Consider the following 21934-nt stretch of genomic DNA (forward strand, 5'->3'; position numbering starts at 1 on the left):
TCAGAGCCTGGACCGGCTCTGTGACATCAGCCGAAGCCCGCTGTCGGCTAAAAACAGGTCATAGGCGTGCAGGGCGAACTGCACTCCTATGATCCATAAGGGAAGTATAGCCAAAAAAGCTTTAGCCATACTTCTCCTTTAACCTACTCGTTAGTAAGGATGAGCTCAGGCGTGGTCGCAAACAGCACACGCAGAGCCCGCCAGGTAGTCGGCACTGTGGATCGCTAATCACAAGCAGTGAGACGTTGTCCCGATGCGCGGCTGGAGAGATCAGAAAATGTCTGACACTTGTGATTAGCACTTCCCAGTGCCAACTTCCTGGCGGGCTCTGCACGTGCTGTTTGCGAACACGCCTGAGCTCATCCTTACTCATTAGATGATGTGCAGATGCCACATTAGGCGGTATCACTGCCTTCTTATTTAGACTGTACTGATGTTATTCCCTCCATATCCTACTATACCAACTATACATAAATGATGACAAATTACTGTATGTATTATCCTTTGTTCAACTGATGACTTGTTGTTATTTCATATGCTTAATTTGTGGACATCTATCTACATATAATGCTTGTTTTATTTTCTACGGTAAAACCAATAAACACATTGAAATTAAAATGAATGCTCATACCATCATGCAAAGATCCTATTTGAGTTAATTAATTGACTATTATATTGTTGTTGTGTGTTTATGTACCTGTTTGTAATTTTCATTAATTCAGATACAGGTTAATATTTTGAGCACAGAATATGTTGACTGTTATTACTGTTTCACAGAGTGTAATCTAATAGAAGGCGAGGATCAGGTAGAAGTGAATGGAGAAATCTTCCCAAAGCCATTTGTAGAAAAGCCAGTAAGCGCAGAAGACCACAACGTATATATTTATTACCCCACGTCAGCAGGAGGTGGAAGCCAAAGGCTTTTCAGAAAGGTATGCCACTTTTGATAATTCCATATAAGCTTAAAAAATCTCTTTCATGTGTGCTGCCTGTATACTGGCCATATCTTTCCACAACTTCCTGGATTCTTTGCATGACTCCTGGACAAGACCTCCTATTTCTTTTGGGTGGAGCCGGGAGGTATTCCCAAACCTCCATACTAAAGCCTTGTACACGCCACTATTTTTTTATTTATTTTTTTGTTCAACCCAGCGGGCTGAACAAAATAAAACGGACAGCTCAGTTCGGAGCCGCTGTACTAGCAATTTGATGTTAGTACAGCGATCTCCCCTGCTGTTCTATTGTGTCCTAACAGGGGGACTCCAACCCCCCACTCTGGTCAGAAAACTCCGGTCAGTGCTTTCATCCATTGGCTGAGAGTGGTTATTGGGAGCCAATTGGCAGATTTTTTTTGGTAATGCCCCTACAACAGAAGCCGGCTGAACGACCGGTTTCTTTCGGACTGGCTGCAGTACACACAGGTTGAATGTCGGCCGGTTTCCATAGACATTTGACCCGCATGTAAGGGGCTTTAGGCCTATATCACCTGAGCACACACCCTGCTGGTCCTCCAAAAAACCCAGACATTGGGTTGGAAATTCTGTCCCACCCAAGACACTATGGAATCTCCAAACTATGGAGCCCCATCCAGGAATTTCCAAACCTGAAGTTTTCTCCACTCAAAACAAAGGCTCCTTAGTTCTGCACTTAACAAACGTGCAAATCATATGTCCTTTTCTTGACCAATTCTGCATTGACAGAGCTTCGTACTGTCACACTGTATATAGTAGTTGGGCATCATGCCAAACATACTGGAGATGTATGGGTTTTGCTTTTTTTCCCCATATTCATACTTGCCTAGGTGGATGCACTGAGAACCGAGTCATTTAACATCGAAGATGGCTCCGTTCTCTCACCTCCCCAAGCAGAGAGCTGCTGACTGTCAATCCGCAGCTCTCCTGCTCTGCTCCGCCACACTCACTAGAGCGCTGAGCTGTGGAGGGGAGGGGAGCGGCTATCTCAGCGGCTCGCTGAGAGGCTGAGACTATCATCAGTCCAGGCACCTGGCGGATCCAGACTTCCAAAGTTGGGATGGCGCGGTGCCTGGACTGATCTGTGTGACGTCAGTGGACTTCAGACCGTTCTCTACTGAAACAGCTCACAGGAGTGAAAAACAAATTGCACTCCTGTGACCCTTAGGAGAAGCCCAGCCAAACAAGCTCAGACTGGACTTCTCCTTTTAAGGCTGATAAAAAAAAGCTGCTAAATCAGTTCCAGGAGATACAGTGTACTCTCTGCATGTAAATTCATGTGCATTACATAAAAAAAAAAAAAAAACACTTGTTCTGGTTATCATTTAAAATACTATACACTGCTGTAAAGGCTTGTTCACACCAGGCTGCGGCCGTCTTTTTGAACGTCACCCCAACACACTACCACTATGCACTGCAGCGCAACAAACTGTACAATGTGCATTGCAGTGTTCTGCAAAAAATGCTGCAAGTCCTATTTTTTCATGCATTGAGGTGCAATGCACCTCAGAGCATGAATGTTTGTGTTGCAGTGCAAGGCACGGGCCCCTAATGTTGGATGTGTTCTTTTTGGATGTTTTTTTAGTTTTTTGTTTTTTTTTTCAATACAGATTGGCAGTCGTAGCAGTGTTTACTCCCCAGAGAGCAGTGTTCGCAAAACGGGATCCTACATTTATGAAGAGTTCATGCCGACTGATGGCACTGATGTTAAGGTACAGCTAAAGGATCTGTCTGACTTGCAGTCTCTATTTTTGTTTTGCAGTAACAGAGTGACAAATGTAATCTGCTCATATTTGTTAGGTATACACTGTAGGTCCAGATTATGCCCATGCAGAGGCCCGCAAATCTCCAGCTCTGGATGGGAAGGTGGAGCGTGATAGTGAGGGCAAGGAGATCCGCTATCCTGTCATGCTCACTGCCATGGAAAAGCTTGTGGCACGGAAGGTCTGCTTGGCATTTAAGGTTTGTATCTATTTTATAAGCTACGAATTAAATGCTGTTTTACCTTCTTCCAAATTATTATAGGAGTTTTAGATTCCATAAATGTGCATGTTATACTTGTAAATTTGGCACCATTTATTCAGGATGACATAAAATTGCAGGCCATTTCTGTATGCCTGGATATGCACTTGTCTATTGTACAGCTTATGAGCATTATAAATCGTTTGAACAGCAGGAAGTTGTCAGTATGGCTGACAATTTCTTAAACTGCTTTGCTATACTCTGCATTTTTACCATAGGCAATGCTTGAATCTGGTATGTCGTTTGTCAGACATGATGTATACATAGAATAATCCACACCTGTTTAATCATAACTTTCTGTGCTGCAACAGTGCATAGATCGAGATGTATACAGACACATTATGAAACGAATGAAGCCAATATTAACCTCATAGAACAGTGCTAAAGATTTAACCTTTCTATTAAAGCGTTTGTTAACCCCAAAAAAATAAATACAGATCCTGGTCCCTTAAACCAGATTTAACAGCACAGTGCTTGTGCTGTGTAATCTGCCCCCCTCTAAACTGTAAAAAACTTGCCTGAACCTGTCACTTCCTGTATCCCTGTACCGACCACGATAACCAGGGCTGGTCAGTTTGCATCCCTCCGTCATCTGCAGCCTGCTCTCAGCTCTCCTCTCTGCCCCTCACCCCCTTCTCCCCGCCTGTCAGCTCTGTGTCTGCCCCCCCCCCCCTCATCCCCACCGCTATTAGTACAAATAAAAGTTTATATATGGCCACTGCCAGGCCCTCCTATTATAGCCTGGTATACCACACTGTATAAATCTTTTATGAAAACGAGCATTGTAAATACTGATTTAGCGTGATTTTCAGGCCAATCACGTGACTCCCGGACGATTTCTAGAGCTACTACAGGAGAGACTAAGCGGCCATGTGATCTCCCCGGGTGACACGCGAGCCATGTGACCGGCCTGAAGATTGTTCCAAACGGGTATTTACATGCCTCGTTTTTATAAAAAAACTTCTACAGTCTGCTTTGCCAGGCTCTAATAGAGGGGGCTGGCATTGAGTGTCATATCTGAGTTAACAAATGCTTTACTAGTTTATTGCTGTGCTATATGAGGTTATTGTTGACTTAATTTGTTTCATACGTTTTTGGGCTATTAAGTACAGCATCTATTGTTTGTAATTTTCACTTATTTTTTGACTATCATGCAAATTTCCAGTCCTCAAGGCACCCCAACAGGTCATGTTTTCAGGATTTCCATTATTTTGCACAGGTGATTTGATCAGTTTCACTGCCTTAGTAATTACCACAGCCATTTCATCTGAAGGAAATCCTGAAAACGTGACCTGTTGGGATGCCTTGACTGGAGTTGAGAAACACTGGCCTAGAGCACTGCCGTTGGCAGCTACAATCTAGCCGCCAACACTGCTGCAGACCAAAAGCATCAAAGTGAATATAAAAAAAGTGTAGCGCTATGTTAGAAAAATTGCCACAATATGAATATAACCCCCTGTGGATATTATATATAGTGATATAGACCTGAACCTCTATAATACATAATATAAAACTTGTATAAATGATCTGTAAGGAATAAAATAAACCATATATAAAACACCCAAAATAAAGTGAATGTGTGTTTATATATTCAAACAGAAAAGTCCTGAAAGTCCTTTAGTGTATATTGCTAAATTTGCACAAAGTTATTCAAATCCGAGTGACTTCATACGATGTATAAACAGATGTAAATGTTCATAGAAGATAATACGATGTATAAACAGATGTAAATGTTCATAGAAGACAATCCAAAACTTGATTCTCTAAAGCAAGAAAACACCACCACTGCCACCGTTGTAGGGAGGAGGCTTACCAGATAGTTTGAACCTGGTGAGGCATACACCACCCAAGTCAAACAAGCTTTATCAATTAGATGAATCCGTCAGATAAATTCATATCCCAAAATCCCCAAAAGCTGACACCATACATTTCCCGGACGCCAAATGGGGAGTAAACATTTTGGAGTTTCACATGTAAACCATAAAAATTTGAAAAGTCACATAGCTTAATCCCGTTTTAAAATTCTTTTAATGTAAAAAAAGTAAATTACTCACATTTCCATAATTGTAAACAGCATATAAATTGATAGTAAAGCGATGTCTATTGGTAGGTTCACCCTACGAGTTTCGACTCGCATAATCATCATCTGGGGTGTGGACCCCCCCAAACACCATCGCTTAAATAGGAACAATGACCCCAAAATGCTCTAAGTACCACCAAATTGTCATATGATATCACTTCCGGTATGAACTCCGGAAGTGAAATCCAGTGGTGTGAAAAAGTGTTTGCCCCCTTCCTCATTTCCTGTTCCTTTGCATGTTTGTCACACTTAAGTGTTTCGGAACATCAAACCAATTTAAACAATAGTCAAGGACAACACAAGTAAACACAAAATGCAATTTGTAAATGAAGGTGTTTACTATTAAAGGTGAAAAAAAATCCAAACCATCATGGCCCTGTGTGAAAAAGTGATTGCCCCTAAACCTAATAACTGGTTGGGCCACCCTTAGCAGCAACAACTGCAACCAAGCGTTTGCGATAACGTGCAATGAGGCTTTTACAGCGTCCTGGAGGAATTTTGGCCCACTCATCTTTGCAGAATTGTCCTAATTCAGTTACATTAGAGGGTTTTCGAGCATGAATGGCCTTTTTAAGGTCATACCACAACATCTCAATAGGATTCAGGTCAGGACTTTGGCTAGGCCACTCCAAAGTCTTCATTTTGTTTTTCTTCAGCCATTCGGTGGTGGACTTGCTGGTGTGTTTAGGATCATTGTCCTGCTGCAGAACCCAAGTTCGTTTCAGCTTGAGTACACGAACAGATGGTCGGACATTCTCCTTCAGGATCTCTTGGTAGACAGCAGAATTCATAGTTCCTTTTATCACGGCAAGTCTTCCAGGTCCTGAAGCAGCAAAACAGCCCCAGACCATCACACTACCACCACCATATTTTACTGTTGGTATAATGTTCTTTTTATGAAATGCAGTGTTCCTTCTACGCCAGATATACTTGGACACACACCTTCCAAAGAGTTCCACTTTTGTCTCATCGGTCCACAGAATGTTGTCCCAAAAGTCTTGGGGATCATCAAGATGTGTTGTGGAGAAATTGAGACGAGCTTTGATGTTCTTTTTGCTCAGCAGTGGTTTTCTCCTTGGAACTCTGCCATGCAGGCCATTTTTGCCCAGTCTTTTCCTGATGGTGGAGGCATGAACGCTGACCTTAACTGAGGCAAGTGAGGCCTGCAGTTCCTTGGACGTTGTTGTGGGGTCTTTTGTGACCTCTTGGATGAGTCGTCGCTGCACTCTTGGGGTAATTTTGGGCGGGCGGCCACTCCTGGGAAGGTTCACCACTGTTCCATGTCTTCGCCATTTGTGGATAATGGCTCTCACTGTGGTTCGCTGGATTCCCAAAGCTTTGGAAATGGCTTTATAACCCTTTCCAGACTGATAGATCTCAATTACTTTCTTTCTCAATTGTTCCTGAATTTCTTTGGGTCTTGGCATGATGTGTAGCTTTTAAGGATCTTCTGGTGGACCTTACTGTGTCAAGCAGCTCCTATTTAAGTGATGCCTTGATTGTGAACAGGTGTGGCAATAATCAGGCCTGGGTGTGGCTAGAGAAATTGAACTCAGGTGTGGACAACCACAGTTATAGTATGTTTTAACAAGGGGGAGGCAATCACTTTTTCACACAGGGCCATGATGGTTTGGATTTTTTTTCACCTTTAATAATAAACACCTTCATTTACAAATTGCATTTTGTGTTTACTTGTGTTGTCCTTGACTATTGTTTAAATTGGTTTGATGTTCCGAAACACTTAAGTGTGACAAACATGCAAAGGAACAGGAAATGAGGAAGGGGGCAAACACTTTTTCACACCACTGTATATATGTCTTTCTTAATCTCCATATATAGTATTTAAACCATCCAGAGATATTCAAAAATGATTACAATAGATTCTTATAATATATTATGTATAATGAACAGTAGGGATGCACCGAAATTTTCGGCCGCCGAAACATATCGGCCGAAAATGCCCTTTTCGGCAATTTGCCGAAAGGAAAAAACGACCGATAATTGAGCCGAAAATGGGGCGGGGCCTGGGGGCGGAACTCCACCCCGCCCCTGGTGCCGCCCATGATGGGGGTGAATAGCGCAGGACTGATGCAGCCTGCGATGCCCCTCTGCAGTGAGGAGAGCCGTCTGGTTGAATAGAGCGCCGGGAACATCACAGCTTTAATTTCAATAGCTGTGTGTTCCCCGTCGCACGCCGTCACACACAGCCCCTCCCCCTTGTCCGGGGAACCTAGATAGACAGATCACCTGTCCAGATTGGACGGGTGATCTGTCTATCAAAGTGCCTGGACAAGGGGGAGGGGCTGTGTGTGACGGCGCGCGACGGGAAACACACAGCTATTGAAATTAAAGCTGTGATGTTCCCGGCGCTCTATTCAACCAGACGGCTCTCTTCACTGCAGAGGGGCATCGCAGGCTGCATCGCAGGCTGCATCAGTGGGGGGCATCGCAGGCTGCATCAGTGGGGGGCATCGCAGGCTGCATCAGTGGGGGGCATCGCAGGCTGCATCAGTGGGGGGCATCGCAGGCTGCATCAGTGGGGGGCATCGCAGGCTGCATCAGTGGGGGGCATCGCAGGCTGAATCAGTGGGGGGCATCGCTGGCTGCATCAGTGGGGGGCATCGCTGGCTGCATCAGTGGGGGGCATCGCTGGCTGCATCAGTGGGGGGCATCGCTGGCTGCATCAGTGGGGGGCATCGCTGGCTGCATCAGTGGGGGGCATCGCTGGCTGCATCAGTGGGGGGCATCGCTGGCTGCATCAGTGGGGGGCATCGCTGGCTGCACTTATCTCTTTTATCATGTCGCCAGTCTCTGACCACCTCCTGTACCATGTCGCCAGTCTCTGACCACCTCCTGTACCATGTCGCCAGTCTCTGACCACCTCCTGTACCATGTCGCCAGTCTCTGACCACCTCCTGTACCATGTCGCCAGTCTCTGACCACCTCCTGTACCATGTCGCCAGTCTCTGACCACCTCCTGTACCATGTCGCCAGTCTCTGACCACCTCCTGTACCATGTCCTCTGTCTCTGACCACCTCCTGTACCATGTCCTCTGTCTCTGACCACCTCCTGTACCATGTCCTCTGTCTCTGACCACCTCCTGTACCATGTCCTCTGTCTCTGACCATCTCCTGTACCATGTCCCCAGTCTCTGACCACCTCCTGTACCATGTCCTCTGTCTCTGACCATCTCCTGTACCATGTCCTCTGTCTCTGACCACCTCCTGTACCATGTCCCCAGTCTCTGACCACCTCCTGTACCATGTCCCCAGTCTCTGACCACCTCCTGTACCATGTCCCCAGTCTCTGACCACCTCCTGTACCATGTCCCCAGTCTCTGACCACCTCCTGTACCATGTCCCCAGTCTCTGACCACCTCCTGTACCATGTCCCCAGTCTCTGACCACCTCCTGTACCATGTTCCCAGTCTCTGACCACCTCCTGTACCATGTTCCCAGTCTCTGACCACCTCCTGTACCATGTCCCCAGTCTCTGACCACCTCCTGTACCATGTCCCCAGTCTCTGACCACCTCCTGTACCATGTCCCCAGTCTCTGACCACCTCCTGTACCATGTCCCCAGTCTCTGACCACCTCCTGTACCATGTCCCCAGTCTCTGACCACCTCCTGTACCATGTCCCCAGTCTCTGACCACCTCCTGTACCATGTCCCCAGTCTCTGACCACCTCCTGTACCATGTCCCCAGTCTCTGACCACCTCCTGTACCATGTCCCCAGTCTCTGACCACCTCCTGTACCATGTCCCCAGTCTCTGACCACCTCCTGTACCATGTCCCCAGTCTCTGACCACCTCCTGTACCATGTCCCCAGTCTCTGACCACCTCCTGTACCATGTCCCCAGTCTCTGACCACCTCCTGTACCATGTCCCCAGTCTCTGACCACCTCCTGTACCATGTCCCCAGTCTCTGACCACCTCCTGTACCATGTCCCCAGTCTCTGACCACCTCCTGTACCATGTCCCCAGTCTCTGACCACCTCCTGTACCATGTCCCCAGTCTCTGACCACCTCCTGTACCATGTCCCCAGTCTCTGACCACCTCCTGTACCATGTCCCCAGTCTCTGACCACCTCCTGTACCATGTCCCCAGTCTCTGACCATCTCCTGTACCATGTCCCCAGTCTCTGACCATCTCCTGTACCATGTCCCCAGGGGGGCATCGCTGGCTGCATCAGTGGGGGGCATCGCTGGCTGCACTTATCTCTTTTTTATCATGTCGCCAGTCTCTGACCACCTCCTGTACCATGTCGCCAGTCTCTGACCACCTCCTGTACCATGTCGCCAGTCTCTGACCACCTCCTGTACCATGTCGCCAGTCTCTGACCACCTCCTGTACCATGTCGCCAGTCTCTGACCACCTCCTGTACCATGTCGCCAGTCTCTGACCACCTCCTGTACCATGTCCCCAGTCTCTGACCACCTCCTGTACCATGTCCCCAGTCTCTGACCATCTCCTGTATAAAAATATTTTTTAAAAACAGTCATTTTCGGTATCGGTGCTGTTTCGGTATCGGTTTCGGTTTTCGGCCTAGTGTATTTTTCATTTTCGGTATCGGTTTCGGCACCAAAAAAACCATTCGGTGCACCCCTAATGAACAGGCATCCATATTTTGACATTAACATCCATTCGAGATATAACCACTGTTGCTGCGCTGTCATAAACATTAACCAAGCCTCACCATAAAAATGAGGCTTGGCTGTGTATAGAATGCGCTATTCTAGCCCTGTCATAAACCAAGCCTCGATATAAAAACGAGGCCAGATATCAAACACCCGCAAACCAGACCTCACTATAGAAACTAGGCCAGGCCACACTGCAACTACAAACCAAACCTCGCTCTGAAAGCGAGGCCAGACAACATGCCACCCGGGGAACCAAGCCTCACTCTCAGAGCAAGGTGCGGACCTCCCGGCGTGTGCTTAATGCTCTCAAATGTAAACAAAACATATTACACGTAGACGGGCCGGAACTTGGCTGTCCTTCCGCAATTAAATGCGAACCCTTTATCTCCAACAATATAATCAGAAGATGCCTGTCCAAATAGAGATGCCATTACAAATAAAAAAGAGAATTCATAAGAGATAAAAAATGAAGTAAAATTTAAAATATTCTAATTATGATACTTATACAGAAAGGGGTCTTTATTTTAACATCAGTTAAAACATTAACTAATCAAAAATAAATAATCCTAAATTCAATATATTATACATTAGGGATATCATAACAACATAATCTTAAACTCAGTCTATTGTACATATCATGTAGATATTACAATAAAGGCTATTAATGTGAAAAGGGTGATAAAACCTTCATAGTTAAATATATGATAATCATCCCAGAGTGTGTGTGTGTATATATATATATATATATATATATATATATATATATATATATATATATATATATATATATATATATATATATATATATATATATATATATATATATATATATATAATCTCTATCTCAGAAAAACTTTTTTAAATCATATAGTAATGTAAAATCATTCTTTGAAAATGCATACAAAAATTTTATCTAATGCCAAAAAAATACAAATAACAACCAATTGTTAAAACCGCAAAGTTTTAAAACGACTATTAATTTTTACGCTCCATTAATAAAAGCATTTATGTCCCACTCAATATTCGTCCCAAAGCCTATGGCTACCGATAAATAGTATAGATGTAAGAGTTACATTAAGTAATGTTCACCAGTAAGCTATTACAAGTTTGCAAACCTAAAATGTTTTATTTTAAAACAAAGAATTTTGTTTAGTGCATTATAGACAGTACTGTATTGTATGTTTTTTGTACCTCCTAGCATATGATTAATTCTTCATATTTGTCATTTTCAGCAAACGGTTTGTGGTTTTGACTTGCTAAGAGCCAATGGGCACTCATTTGTTTGTGATGTCAATGGTTTCAGTTTTGTGAAGAACTCCATGAAATATTATGATGACTGTGCCAAAATACTGGGGTATGTTACTATTGCTTTGTTTTCTTTGTAATTATTCCCATGCTTTCTTTATTAGTTTGTAACACAATGCAGATTAATCTATCATTGTAATTTAAACTATGTACTATAGTGTATTTCCCCATGCTTTTGGTTTCCTTCCTGCACTGTGCACATCCTTTAAGGCAAGGATGTCCAACCTTTTGACTTTCCTGGGCCACATTGGAAGAAGAAAAATTGTCTTGGGCCAAACATAAAATACATTAAAGTGGATGTAAACCCATTTTTTTTTTTTTTTTTTTTTTTTTTTTTTTTAAATTAAGGCTCGCACCTTTTACAGTATAGGATTTCATGTCATCTGTGCCCAGTCTTGCCAATAAGAGTTAATCCAGATCTGAGCAAATCCTCTTAGCTTTTTTTCAAACTGATACAGAGAAATAGGAGTCAGTTCTTCCACCTTTCTGTGAGTGACAGGTGATTTACATATCACATGCAGGAGCCTGAGAGAGGCATTCTGTGTACTTCAGATCCCCTCCACCTTTCTTCTCCTGCTCTCCCAGGATTGGTTGCTCCACACCTCAGCATGATTGGGTATGCTGAAGTCGTGTGGTGACTTTTCTGGGTTTTGACTGGATGTTAGTGATCATAAGTGAGCAGAAGTTCAGTGTAAGAAATACACAGGAGAAAATTCATGTTGACAAGGGGAGTGTAGAGGAGAGCTGGGAATCTACTGACATCACGACTCCACCCACCGAATCTGCAGTTTTTCGGGTCTCATAACAGACAGAGGGGAGACATTTGACAGATGAGGATACATGCAGGAGGCATGTATATCCTTATAGATAACCATTATGGCAGTAGTTTAGAAAGGATGAGAATGAGTTTACATCCACTTTAACAATAAGGATAGCTGATGAGCAAAAAAGTCAGGCAGATCACAAGTTAAAATGGGCCCCAGGCATGCACACGGGAGTCCCTGTTTACAGCTCGGGGCCCTGAAGGAACAGCACGGGTATGCTCCGGTGACGTCACTGGCTGCTTCTAAAGTAAATATTTTCTAAACCGTGTTCGTTTAGGAAATATTTACTGTACCTACAGGTAAGCCTTATTATAGGCTTACCTATAGGTAAAAAATCAACCAAGGAAGTTTACTCCCACTGTAACGATCACTGATATAGATAATATAGCTGAGTAATAAAACTTCATAAAAATAAATAAAATTAGTGCGATATTTGACACTTTTTGATAAACTGACACATCAATATCTGGTTCGATGGATGGAGTAGCAATTTTCAATGAATTTTCAAGGTGTTTATCAGACATTTTGATTCTAATTTTGCCCTTGGTGTGCTTCATCCTTGAAAATAGTTGCTCACAAATATACAGTAAACAGAACAAGGGTGCATACACGGTTTCAGGCAAAAAATGGACACACCCGGTCCAAGGTGCTAATTCCGGCTCATCACCGTTTTTTGTTTTTAATACATGTCTTGCTTATACGTTTACATTATTTCTTGCTTTGACCATTTCATGATCAGATGTTTTAGCATTTAACTGCTTGCCGCCCGCCCACACTCAGATGACGGTGGGGCGGTGCAGCTCTTGTTCTGGGCCGCCGTCATATGACGGCGGCCCAGAACAGCAGCTCCCGCGCCTGCGTGGGTGCGCATCGTGGCGATCGTGGCCGCGCCGTGTTGCTTGGACGTGGCGCGACCCTGATCTGAGTAAAGAACCATGTGATTGGCCGTGTTCAAACACAGCATCTTCGTTCTACAGCATCTTTTGGATTCAGGTGTGCGATCAACTGTTTATTCTCTTCTTCACAAATATACAGTGCCTTGAAAAAGTATTCACACCCCTTGAAAGTTTCCACATTTTGTCATGCTACAACCAAAAAACGGAAATGTATTTTATTGGGATTTTATGTGATAGACCAACACAAAGTGGCACATAATTGTGACGTGGAAGGAAAATGATAAATGTTTTTTTAAAATGTTTTACAACTAAATATGTAAAAAGTGTGGAGTGTGTTTGTATTCATCCCCCCTGAGTCGATACTTTATAGAACCACCTTTCACTGCAATTATAGCTGCAAGCTTTTTTGGGGATGTCTCTACCAGCTTTGCACATCTAGAGATTGACATGTTTTCCCATTCTTCTTGGCAAAAATAGCTCAAGCTCTGTCAGATTGAATGGGAAGCATCTGTGAACAGCAATTTTCAAGTCTTGCCACAGATTCTCAGTTGGAGTTAGGTCTAGACTTTGACTGGGCCATTCTATCACATGAATATGTTTTTGCTCTAAACCATTCCATTGTAGCTCTGGCTGCATGTTTAGGGTCGTTGTCCTGCTGGAAGGTGAACCTCCACCCCAGTCTCAAGTCTTTTGCAGACTCTAACAGGTTTTTTTCTAAGATTGATCTGTATTTGGCTCCATCCATCTTCCCATCAGCTCTGACCAGCTTCCCTGTCCCTGATTAAGAAAAGCATCCCCACAACATGATGCTGCCACCACCGTGTTTTACGGTGGGGATGGTGTGTTCAGGGTGATGTGCAGTGTTCGTTTTCTGCCACACATAGCGTTTTACTTTTTGGCGGAAAAGTTTAAAATTTTGGTCTCATATGACCAAAGCACCTTCTTCCACGTGTTTGCTGTGTCCCCATATGACTTCTCGCAAACTGCAATTGGGACTTCTTTTAGCTTTCTTTCAGCAATGGCTTTCTTCTTGCCACTCTTCCATAAAGGCCAGATTTGCGGAGAGCACAATTATTAGTTGTCCTGTGGACAGATTCTCCCACCTGAGCTGTGGATCTCTGCAGCTCCTCCAGAGTTACCATGGGCCTCTTGGCTGCTTCTCTGATTAATGTTGTCCTTACCTGGCCTGTCAGTTTAGGTGGACGGCCATGTCTTGGTAGGTTTGCAGTTGTGGCATACTCTTTACATTTTTTGGATGATGGATTGAACAGTGCTCTGAGATGTTCAAAGCTTGGGATATTTTTTTATGACTTACCCCTGCTTTTAACTTCTCCACAACTTTATCCCTGACCTGTCTGGTGTGTTCCTTGGCCTTTATGATGCGGTTTGTTCACTAAGATTCTCTAACAAACCTCTGAGGACTTCACAGAAAAGCTGTATTTATACTGAGATTAAATTATACACAGGTGACCTCTTTTTACTAATTAGGTGACTTCTGAAGGCATTTGGTTCCACTAGATATTAGTTAGGGGTATCGGAGTAAAGGGGGCTTAATACAAATTCACGCCACACTTTTCAGATATTTATTTGTAAAACATTTTGAAAACCATTTATCATTTTCCTTCCACTTCACTTAATTATGCGCTGCTTCGTGTTGGTTTATTACATAAAATCCCCAAAAAATATATTTACACTTTTGGTTGTAACATGACAAAATGTGGAAAATTTTCAAGGGGTGTGAATACTTTTTCAAGGCACTGTAGGTGGTCACATAAATAAGGCGTGATTGTGAAGAGTGGGATATTTTTCGTTGGGAAGATAAAACTGATACAAGTCCTGTAAAGAGACACTGTCAAATGTTTCTTCGCCCACGTGTGTTTTCTAATTGAAAATGCATTTTTAAAAATAAAACCCCTGCCTTAGGGTCTTTGTATGAATTTTCGGAAAAGGTGTGCACATTCCAGCAGCAGCTGAACATCACCATTGAACTGCAGTAGATTGTGCCAATGCACTTTGCATTGGCACAGATGCTTGAAGTCTAATTCATAAATGTTCAGAAATAGGTGACAACCCTGCAGCTATATTCATTCGGTCTTGGAACTCTAGGGAAATAAGTGCCTGTGCCTATACTTTGTGCAGGGATGTGTTCCCTGACTGCCTTTATGTATTTTGTATTACTTTAATTTGTGTGTTGTCTTGCAAAGCATTGTACTAGGGCTGCAACTAAAGATTATTTTCATAATCGATTAGTTGGTTGATTATGATTAGTTGATTGTTTTCATTAATCGGTTAATAAACTTAAAAAAAAAGTGGTGTATCATTTAGTTAATATGTAAAGTTTAAAAAAAAGGCAACTTATCCACTGGGCACTCAAACCCCCTTCCTAACTAGACCAATTTTCAGCTTTCAGCGCTCTCACATTTTAACCACTTGGCGCCCACACTACGTCTATTGACGTCATGGGCTTTCGGTGGTTGTATCTGAATGAGGCCACAGACATCATTCATATATCAGCGTTTTCAGCCGGCGATTCCCTGCACCATAAGAACGATCATAGCGGCGGGACGCCCCCCCTCTCCCGCTGCCCTCCGGTGCTTGTACCGACTCACCGCTTCCATCGGTGAGTCGGTCACAGGATCTGCCAGCCCCCGCCAGTCACTATAGAGATTTCCGGCGGACCAGATCGTCCCCGGAGTCTCTATGATCGTTCGGAGGCCGGGCGCGATGTTATGACGTCACGCCCGGCCTCGGTATTCAAATTAACGGCGCCGATTTGGCAGGGAAGCCAGGATCGTTTTTTTTTTCTTTTTTTTTTTTAAATTATTCCCAGCCTAGAGGTGAGATGTGGGGTCTTATTGACCCCATATCTCACTGTAAATATGTTCGATCGTGCCATATTCCTATTACAATGTACTACAGTGTATTACTTGTAATAGGAATAAAAGTCATCAATTTTTTATTTATTTTTTTTAAGTGTAAAACTAAAAAAAATAAAAATAAAATTAACAATAAAAAAAAAAAAAGTAAAGCGCCCCTGTCTCCGTAAGCTCGCACACAGAAGCGAACGCATACGTAAGTCCCGCCCACATATGAAACGGTGTTCAAACCGCACATGTGAGGTATCGCCGTGAACGTTAGAGCGAGAGCAATAATTCTAGCTCTAGAGTTCCTCTGTACCCCAAAACATGTAACCAGTAAAAAAATTTAAAGCGTCGCCTATGGGGATTTTTAATTACCAAAGTTTGGCGCCATTCCACGAGCGCGTGCAATTTTGAAGCGTGACATGTTGGGTATCTATTTACTCGGCGTATCCTCCTCTTTCACATTATGCAAAAAATTGGGCTAACTTTACTGTTTTTTTTTTTTTTAAAGCATGAAACTGTTTTTTTTCTGAAAAAAACGTGTTAGAAAAATTGCTGTGCGAGATAAAAAGTTGCAACGACCGCCATTGTATTCTCTAGGGTCTTTGCTAAAAAAAACATATATAATGTTTGGGGGGTTCTATGTAATTTTCTAGCAAAAAAATTAGGAATTTTAAATGTAGGAGAGAAATGTCAGAATTGGCCTGGGCGCAAAGTGGTTAAATGACAATTACTCAGTCATGCAACACTGTACCTATTTGAATTTTTTGTTCTTTTTTTTCACAGACATAGAGCTGTCTTTTGGTTGTATTTAATCACTGCTGGGTTATTTATTTTTTGCGCTATAAAAGAAAAAAGACAGAAAATTCCTTTAAAAAAAAAAATTAATTTTTCTTTGTTTCTATTATAACATTTTGCAAATTAGTAATTTTTCTTCATATATTTTGGCCAAAATTTATACCGCTACATATCTTCTGTGTATATTATTTGGTCTTTGTGAAAGAGTGCACGAGCTATGGTGCCAATTTCTGAAAATTTATCACACCTGAAGTACTGATGGCCTATCTCATTTCTTGAGACCCTAACAAGCCAGTGAAAGTACAAATACCCCCCAAATGACCCCTTTTTGGAAAGTAGACATTCCAATGTATTTAGTAAGAGGTATGGTGAGTTTTTTTGAAGTTGTAGTTTTTTCCCACAATTTGTAAAATCAAGATGTTCACAAACTTGTTATAATTAGCAGGCCATATCTCACACACAGCATATGCATAGCACAAATTACACCCCAAAGCACGTTCTACTATTCCTCCTGAGTATGACGATACCAAATATGTTATGCCGCGTACACACGAGCGGACTGTATGGCGTACTTAGTTCGTCATACAATCCGACGGACAGTCCGTCGTACTTTCCACTGAACGGACTTGACCACACACGGATGCCCAAACAGTCCGTCGAAAGCTTGCGCGATGACGTGTACAGCACGTACGACGGGACTAGAAATAGGAAGTCCAAGACACAGCAAAGCACCCTTCCGCCGTGTAAATCCTTTCTGGGCATGCGCCATTCTTAGTCCGTCGAACTAGCATACTGACGACCGTACTGTCCGCTGAAACCAAAGTACGACGGACAGAATTTCGAAAAAACCGAAATTCTTAGTACGCCGGACTGCACGCTGAAAAAGTCAGCTGAAGCCCACACACGAGCGGATTGTCCGCTGAAATGTGTGTAAGTACGCCATACAGTCCGCTCGTGTGTATGCGGCATTAGACTTTTACACAGTGTGGCCACATACAGAGGCCCAACATGCAGGGAGCGCCATCAGGTGTTCTTGGAGCATAAATTACACATATAACTGTACTGTAGTGGCATGGATGAGCCGTGTATGGGGATGACTGAGCATGAATGAGTATTGCTGAGTATGGCTGAGTACGGATGGGTATGACTGGGTACGGCTTAGTATTGTTGGGTATGGCTGAGTATGGATGGGTATAGATGGGATGGCTGGGAATGGGTGAGTATGACTGGGTACAGCTGAGTATTGCTGGGTATGGCTGAGTATGGATAGGGTGAATGGGATTGCTGAGCATGGATGGATGGATGGCTGAGTATGCCGAGTATGGATGGCTGAGCATGGATGGATGAGTATGCTCAGTATGGGTGAGCATGGATTGGCGAGGATGGATGGATGGATGAGTATGTGAAGTATGGATGGATGGTTGAACATGGATGGATGAGTGTGGATGGGTATGGAGGAGGCTGGAATGGGCACTGAGCAGCGCTGTGGGCACTACACATCCAGCCCACAGCGTTGCTGCCACCGATCTCCCCCCTCTCCCCTCGCACTGTACCAATAGGTACGGGGAGGGGAGAGAGGAACCGGATGTGACGCCAGTTTGTTTACTAGTGATCGTTCCATCATTTGACGGAGCGATCACTTGGTAAACGGCCGATATCAGCGGCCGTTTACCGTGACGCTCCGGGTCATGGATGTTTTCGGGTGCGCTCAGATATTTTTTTATTTAAAGAAAAAAAAGTTAGACTGTTTTGCAGATTTTCAAACAGAACTGTAATATATTATATGCTGGGCATACAAAAACAATGTCTTCCTTCAAAAAAAAATGTAATTTTAAGAACGTTCGTTCAATTTTCTAATCATTAGTGGGGTCAAGTCGACTTTTGTTTTCAACCACAATGACAGGAAAATGTAGAAATAATAGAAAACTGCTTGGTCAAAAGAATTTTCAGACAGTGTATGTGATTTTCGTTTAGAAATTACATTCATTTTAAAATAGAATGTTAAAAGCAAGTGAAAATTTCAAACATTCTTTCATTCATTGAATGTACAAAGATTTTTCGTCTCAATATTTTCATTTGAAAATTGATCCATGTGGCCAGCATAAGGCTCGGTACACACCTATGCAGTTTGCTTTTAATCTGTTTCTACACTGCTTTTTGCTGTGCGTTAAGTACAGTATAGAGAGCCCCAATAGCAAGGTAAAGAAAACTTTTGCCTTTAGAACTACTCACTTCCTGCCCAGGACTACATGTCCCATGAGGCATTGCTCCTCACACACATTCAAGTTCTCAGGCACTTACTGACCTGTATGGATGATGTACTGAGCTGTATGTGTGCTGCGCTGTATTTCCTGATATGTAAACAAATAATGTATTCTGTATGCAGGCCAACTAATCGGCTGGGTGATTAATCGATTATGAAAATAGTAATGGATTTATTTCATAATCGATTAGTTGTCAATTAATGGATTAGTTGTTAAGTTGTTTCTGGAATTTAGGGGAAATATGGTAACTTATTATATTTGCTTTCCATAGGAATATAATTATGAGAGAGCTTGCTCCACAGTTCCAGATTCCCTGGTCTATCCCAACAGAGGCAGAAGATATTCCTATAGTACCAACCACATCTGGAACAATGTAAGTTTTTTTTTTTTTTATTATATATATTATATATATATAATTATATTATACAGAGGAGGGTTTCAAAATTGATCATTACTAGTTACAAATACTAAATCAGCATGTTTACAAAGCAGAATGTTTTATTTCATGCTCATAAGAATGTGTTATTTTGCGTTGTCCTAGGATGGAGTTGCGATGTGTAATAGCTATTATACGACATGGAGACCGCACTCCAAAGCAGAAGATGAAAATGGAGGTTCGACATCCACGGTAATAATAAAAGGAGGTAGCTAAATGTTATGCAAGCAGTGTATAAAATCGCTTTTCCCAAGTCCTCCTCCAGAACGGTCACATGAGATAGGCTCCACCTCCTACAGGAAACACACAGGTGTAAAAAGGCAGCCCAAGAGGCTGACCCTCAGTTCTTGTGTTTCCTGTGTCTTGCAAAACAACAGTGAAGCATCCCCAGGTTTTTGTTTTTCTTTTGGGATTATTTTGGGCAAGTCATCCTGAATACCTCTCACCCTCTCCTGTCTTCGGAGGACTAGGTTGGATTGTTGCAGGAATTTGGGGCAGAGGATAAACTGCAGGTCCTCCCAAAGTTTCCCCTTTCTTTCTTTTTTTTCCCTTTTGGGAGTTTGATATCCTCCAGCACCGTGGAGTGTGTGTTGCTTGAAGGACCAAGGAAGGGGACTAACCTGGTGCCAGCTTGGAGGTCCCGGTCTCCCGTGCCCCATCCCGCCAATTTTCCTCTGCTAGCTCACATGGGCAGACAGGGCAGGGTGCCGGTGTTTTTACCAGCACAGTGACACACTGAAGGGGTCATTTTATCCCTGGAGAGCGGGTGGTGTCCAAAGATGGGTGCTGGAATGGATATAACGTCACTAAAGGTGGCGGCTGAACTGGAAGTGACCTTTTGGAGGCCACCTTCTTATTTCCCTCGAAATAGGACAACTTCCTCCATTTATAATCTATTATTGCGTAATATTTTATTTTAAGTTTTTGACTAAAGGAATGTATTTACAGAAAGGTAGAGTCCTTGGTAATAAGACATGAAGTTAACTTTACGAAACCTTTGAAGAGTTGGGTGCTTTCCCTTATAAAAAAAAATAAAATAAAGGACTTGAGATTTTATTTTTTATTTTTTAAGAGAGTAAATGTAAATTTGAGTTTTTTTTTTTATTTTTTTTTTTTTTTTTTAATGCATAGGTTTTTTGAGTTATTCGAACATCATGATGGCTATAAAACGGGAAAGCTAAAGCTTAAGAAGCCAGAACAACTACAGGTATATTTTGGTGAATTTTTTGGAAATGTGAAGTTCAAACGCACTAAATGTGCTTCTTAATTTTGCTTCTAATTTTGGTGAGAAAGTTTAGAAAAAAGTACTGAGACTTCCCTCAGTCAGTTCTTAGAGATCAAGCACTAAAGGTATGGCGAGGCCAAAACGAGACCAAAAAATTCCTCCAATGGAAAAAATATTGTTCAAAAAATGTATTTACATATTATAACTAGAGATGAGCTTGGGTTCAGTCTAAACCTGAAAGAAAGCTGTCAGCACAGGCCCAATCAGCAGTGGGCGAGGAATTTTGCTCCCTGCGGGTGAATGTACACAAAGGGGCGTGGGTGCTTGTCACACCATTGACCTAATAGATTGCCATATTATGTCAATGAATTCACAAGCATCCCTGCCCCTTTGTGTGCATGCAGCTACAAGGTAGGGAATGCCTGTGCTGCAGCTGATTGGGTTGGTACTGACAGCTTCCTTCCTGATTCGCTTAAACTTGAGTTCAGACCGAACCCAAGCTCATCCCTAATAATTACTTCCTTACAAATCCAAATATTTATTTGAAAAGAAAAGGGACTGGTGCTTCATTTAGGGATAATGGACAAAGACATGCACTGCATCCCTTTATGCTACTGTAGTCAAATGCATAACTAGAATTAACAACCTAATTAAGTCCCACACTTCACTATATAAATCCTCCTTAATAAAAAATGAATATTGTCCACCATAAACTCTGTGATTTCAAAGAAAACCTAAAATGTAGCTTCTAAATTTATAAGATAAAAATTATGAATGTATATATCCATTCCATGCATGAATAGCTAGTCCTTGCATATATGTGCCACAGAATATCCACACAATATTAATAAAATGGTTCTTGTAAGTAAATCAATGCGGATTTCTTGTTATATGCCACAATGCTGTGTTCATATTCCAATCCATGCTAGCGTGCACTCGTCACCAGATGTGCTCTGACCACACTTTTGCATATGGTCAAGAACAGCTTATTGTCCTTTGAATAAGGACTAGGTGTGCTACCTGAGTGGATGAGCTCAGTCAGAGTTTTGGCTTTCCTGCCTCAAGCATCGATGCTCCCATCCATCCGGGCATGAAAAGAAGAATCACTGGACATAGTGACACTGCACTGGACGTTAAAAAGTTTATTCTACAAAAACTCTTACAAATGCACGCTCACTTTTTTTCACAGTGCTTCCAGAGCACCACTCACATGTATAAGATATGCTGCAATGTATAACAAATCCTCACACTGGTATAGTTACCACTTGATGTGTCTTGAAGAACAGTGTGACGTCGTCAAAGCCCCTCCCCTACATGGTCACGTGGCTTCCTCAGGGGGATAAAACATGCTCTATCATCGAATGGTAATTATGCCAGTATGAGGATTTGTTAGAGGAAAGCCAAAACACTGTGACTGAGCTCATCCACTCAGAGAGCACACCTAGTCCTTACTCACAGGACAAAAAAACGTTTATGGCCATATGTAAAAGTGTGGTCATAGTCTAAGGTGAGAGTACACCTGGCGGGAGGGTGCACACTAGCACGGATTGGAATATGAGCACAGTATTGTGGGACATAACAAGAAATCCTGCACATATTGCTTACAAGA

The 21934-nt window shown here is 42.7% G+C and overlaps 1 protein-coding gene across 26 annotated transcripts in view; it reads left to right on the forward strand.

The window, feature by feature from the left end:
- The window catches only part of PPIP5K1 (diphosphoinositol pentakisphosphate kinase 1), a 332491-nt gene that overhangs the window by 86465 nt on the left and 224092 nt on the right, over positions 1 to 21934 (forward strand). For all 26 annotated transcript variants that reach the window (XM_077473361.1, XM_077473337.1, XM_077473343.1 and 23 more), the window contains exons 6-12: positions 778 to 932; positions 2582 to 2683; positions 2772 to 2933; positions 10949 to 11070; positions 18936 to 19037; positions 19206 to 19292; positions 20232 to 20307. In XM_077473361.1, the coding sequence (XP_077329487.1) occupies positions 778 to 932; positions 2582 to 2683; positions 2772 to 2933; positions 10949 to 11070; positions 18936 to 19037; positions 19206 to 19292; positions 20232 to 20307 (806 nt within the window). The remainder of the gene's footprint in view (positions 1 to 777; positions 933 to 2581; positions 2684 to 2771; positions 2934 to 10948; positions 11071 to 18935; positions 19038 to 19205; positions 19293 to 20231; positions 20308 to 21934) is intronic.

Source organism: Lithobates pipiens, unplaced genomic scaffold (genome assembly GCF_037356315.1).
Source record: "Lithobates pipiens isolate NorthernLeopardFrog02 unplaced genomic scaffold, aLitPip1_a1.2 Scaffold_8, whole genome shotgun sequence".
Lineage (NCBI taxonomy): Eukaryota > Metazoa > Chordata > Amphibia > Anura > Ranidae > Lithobates > Lithobates pipiens.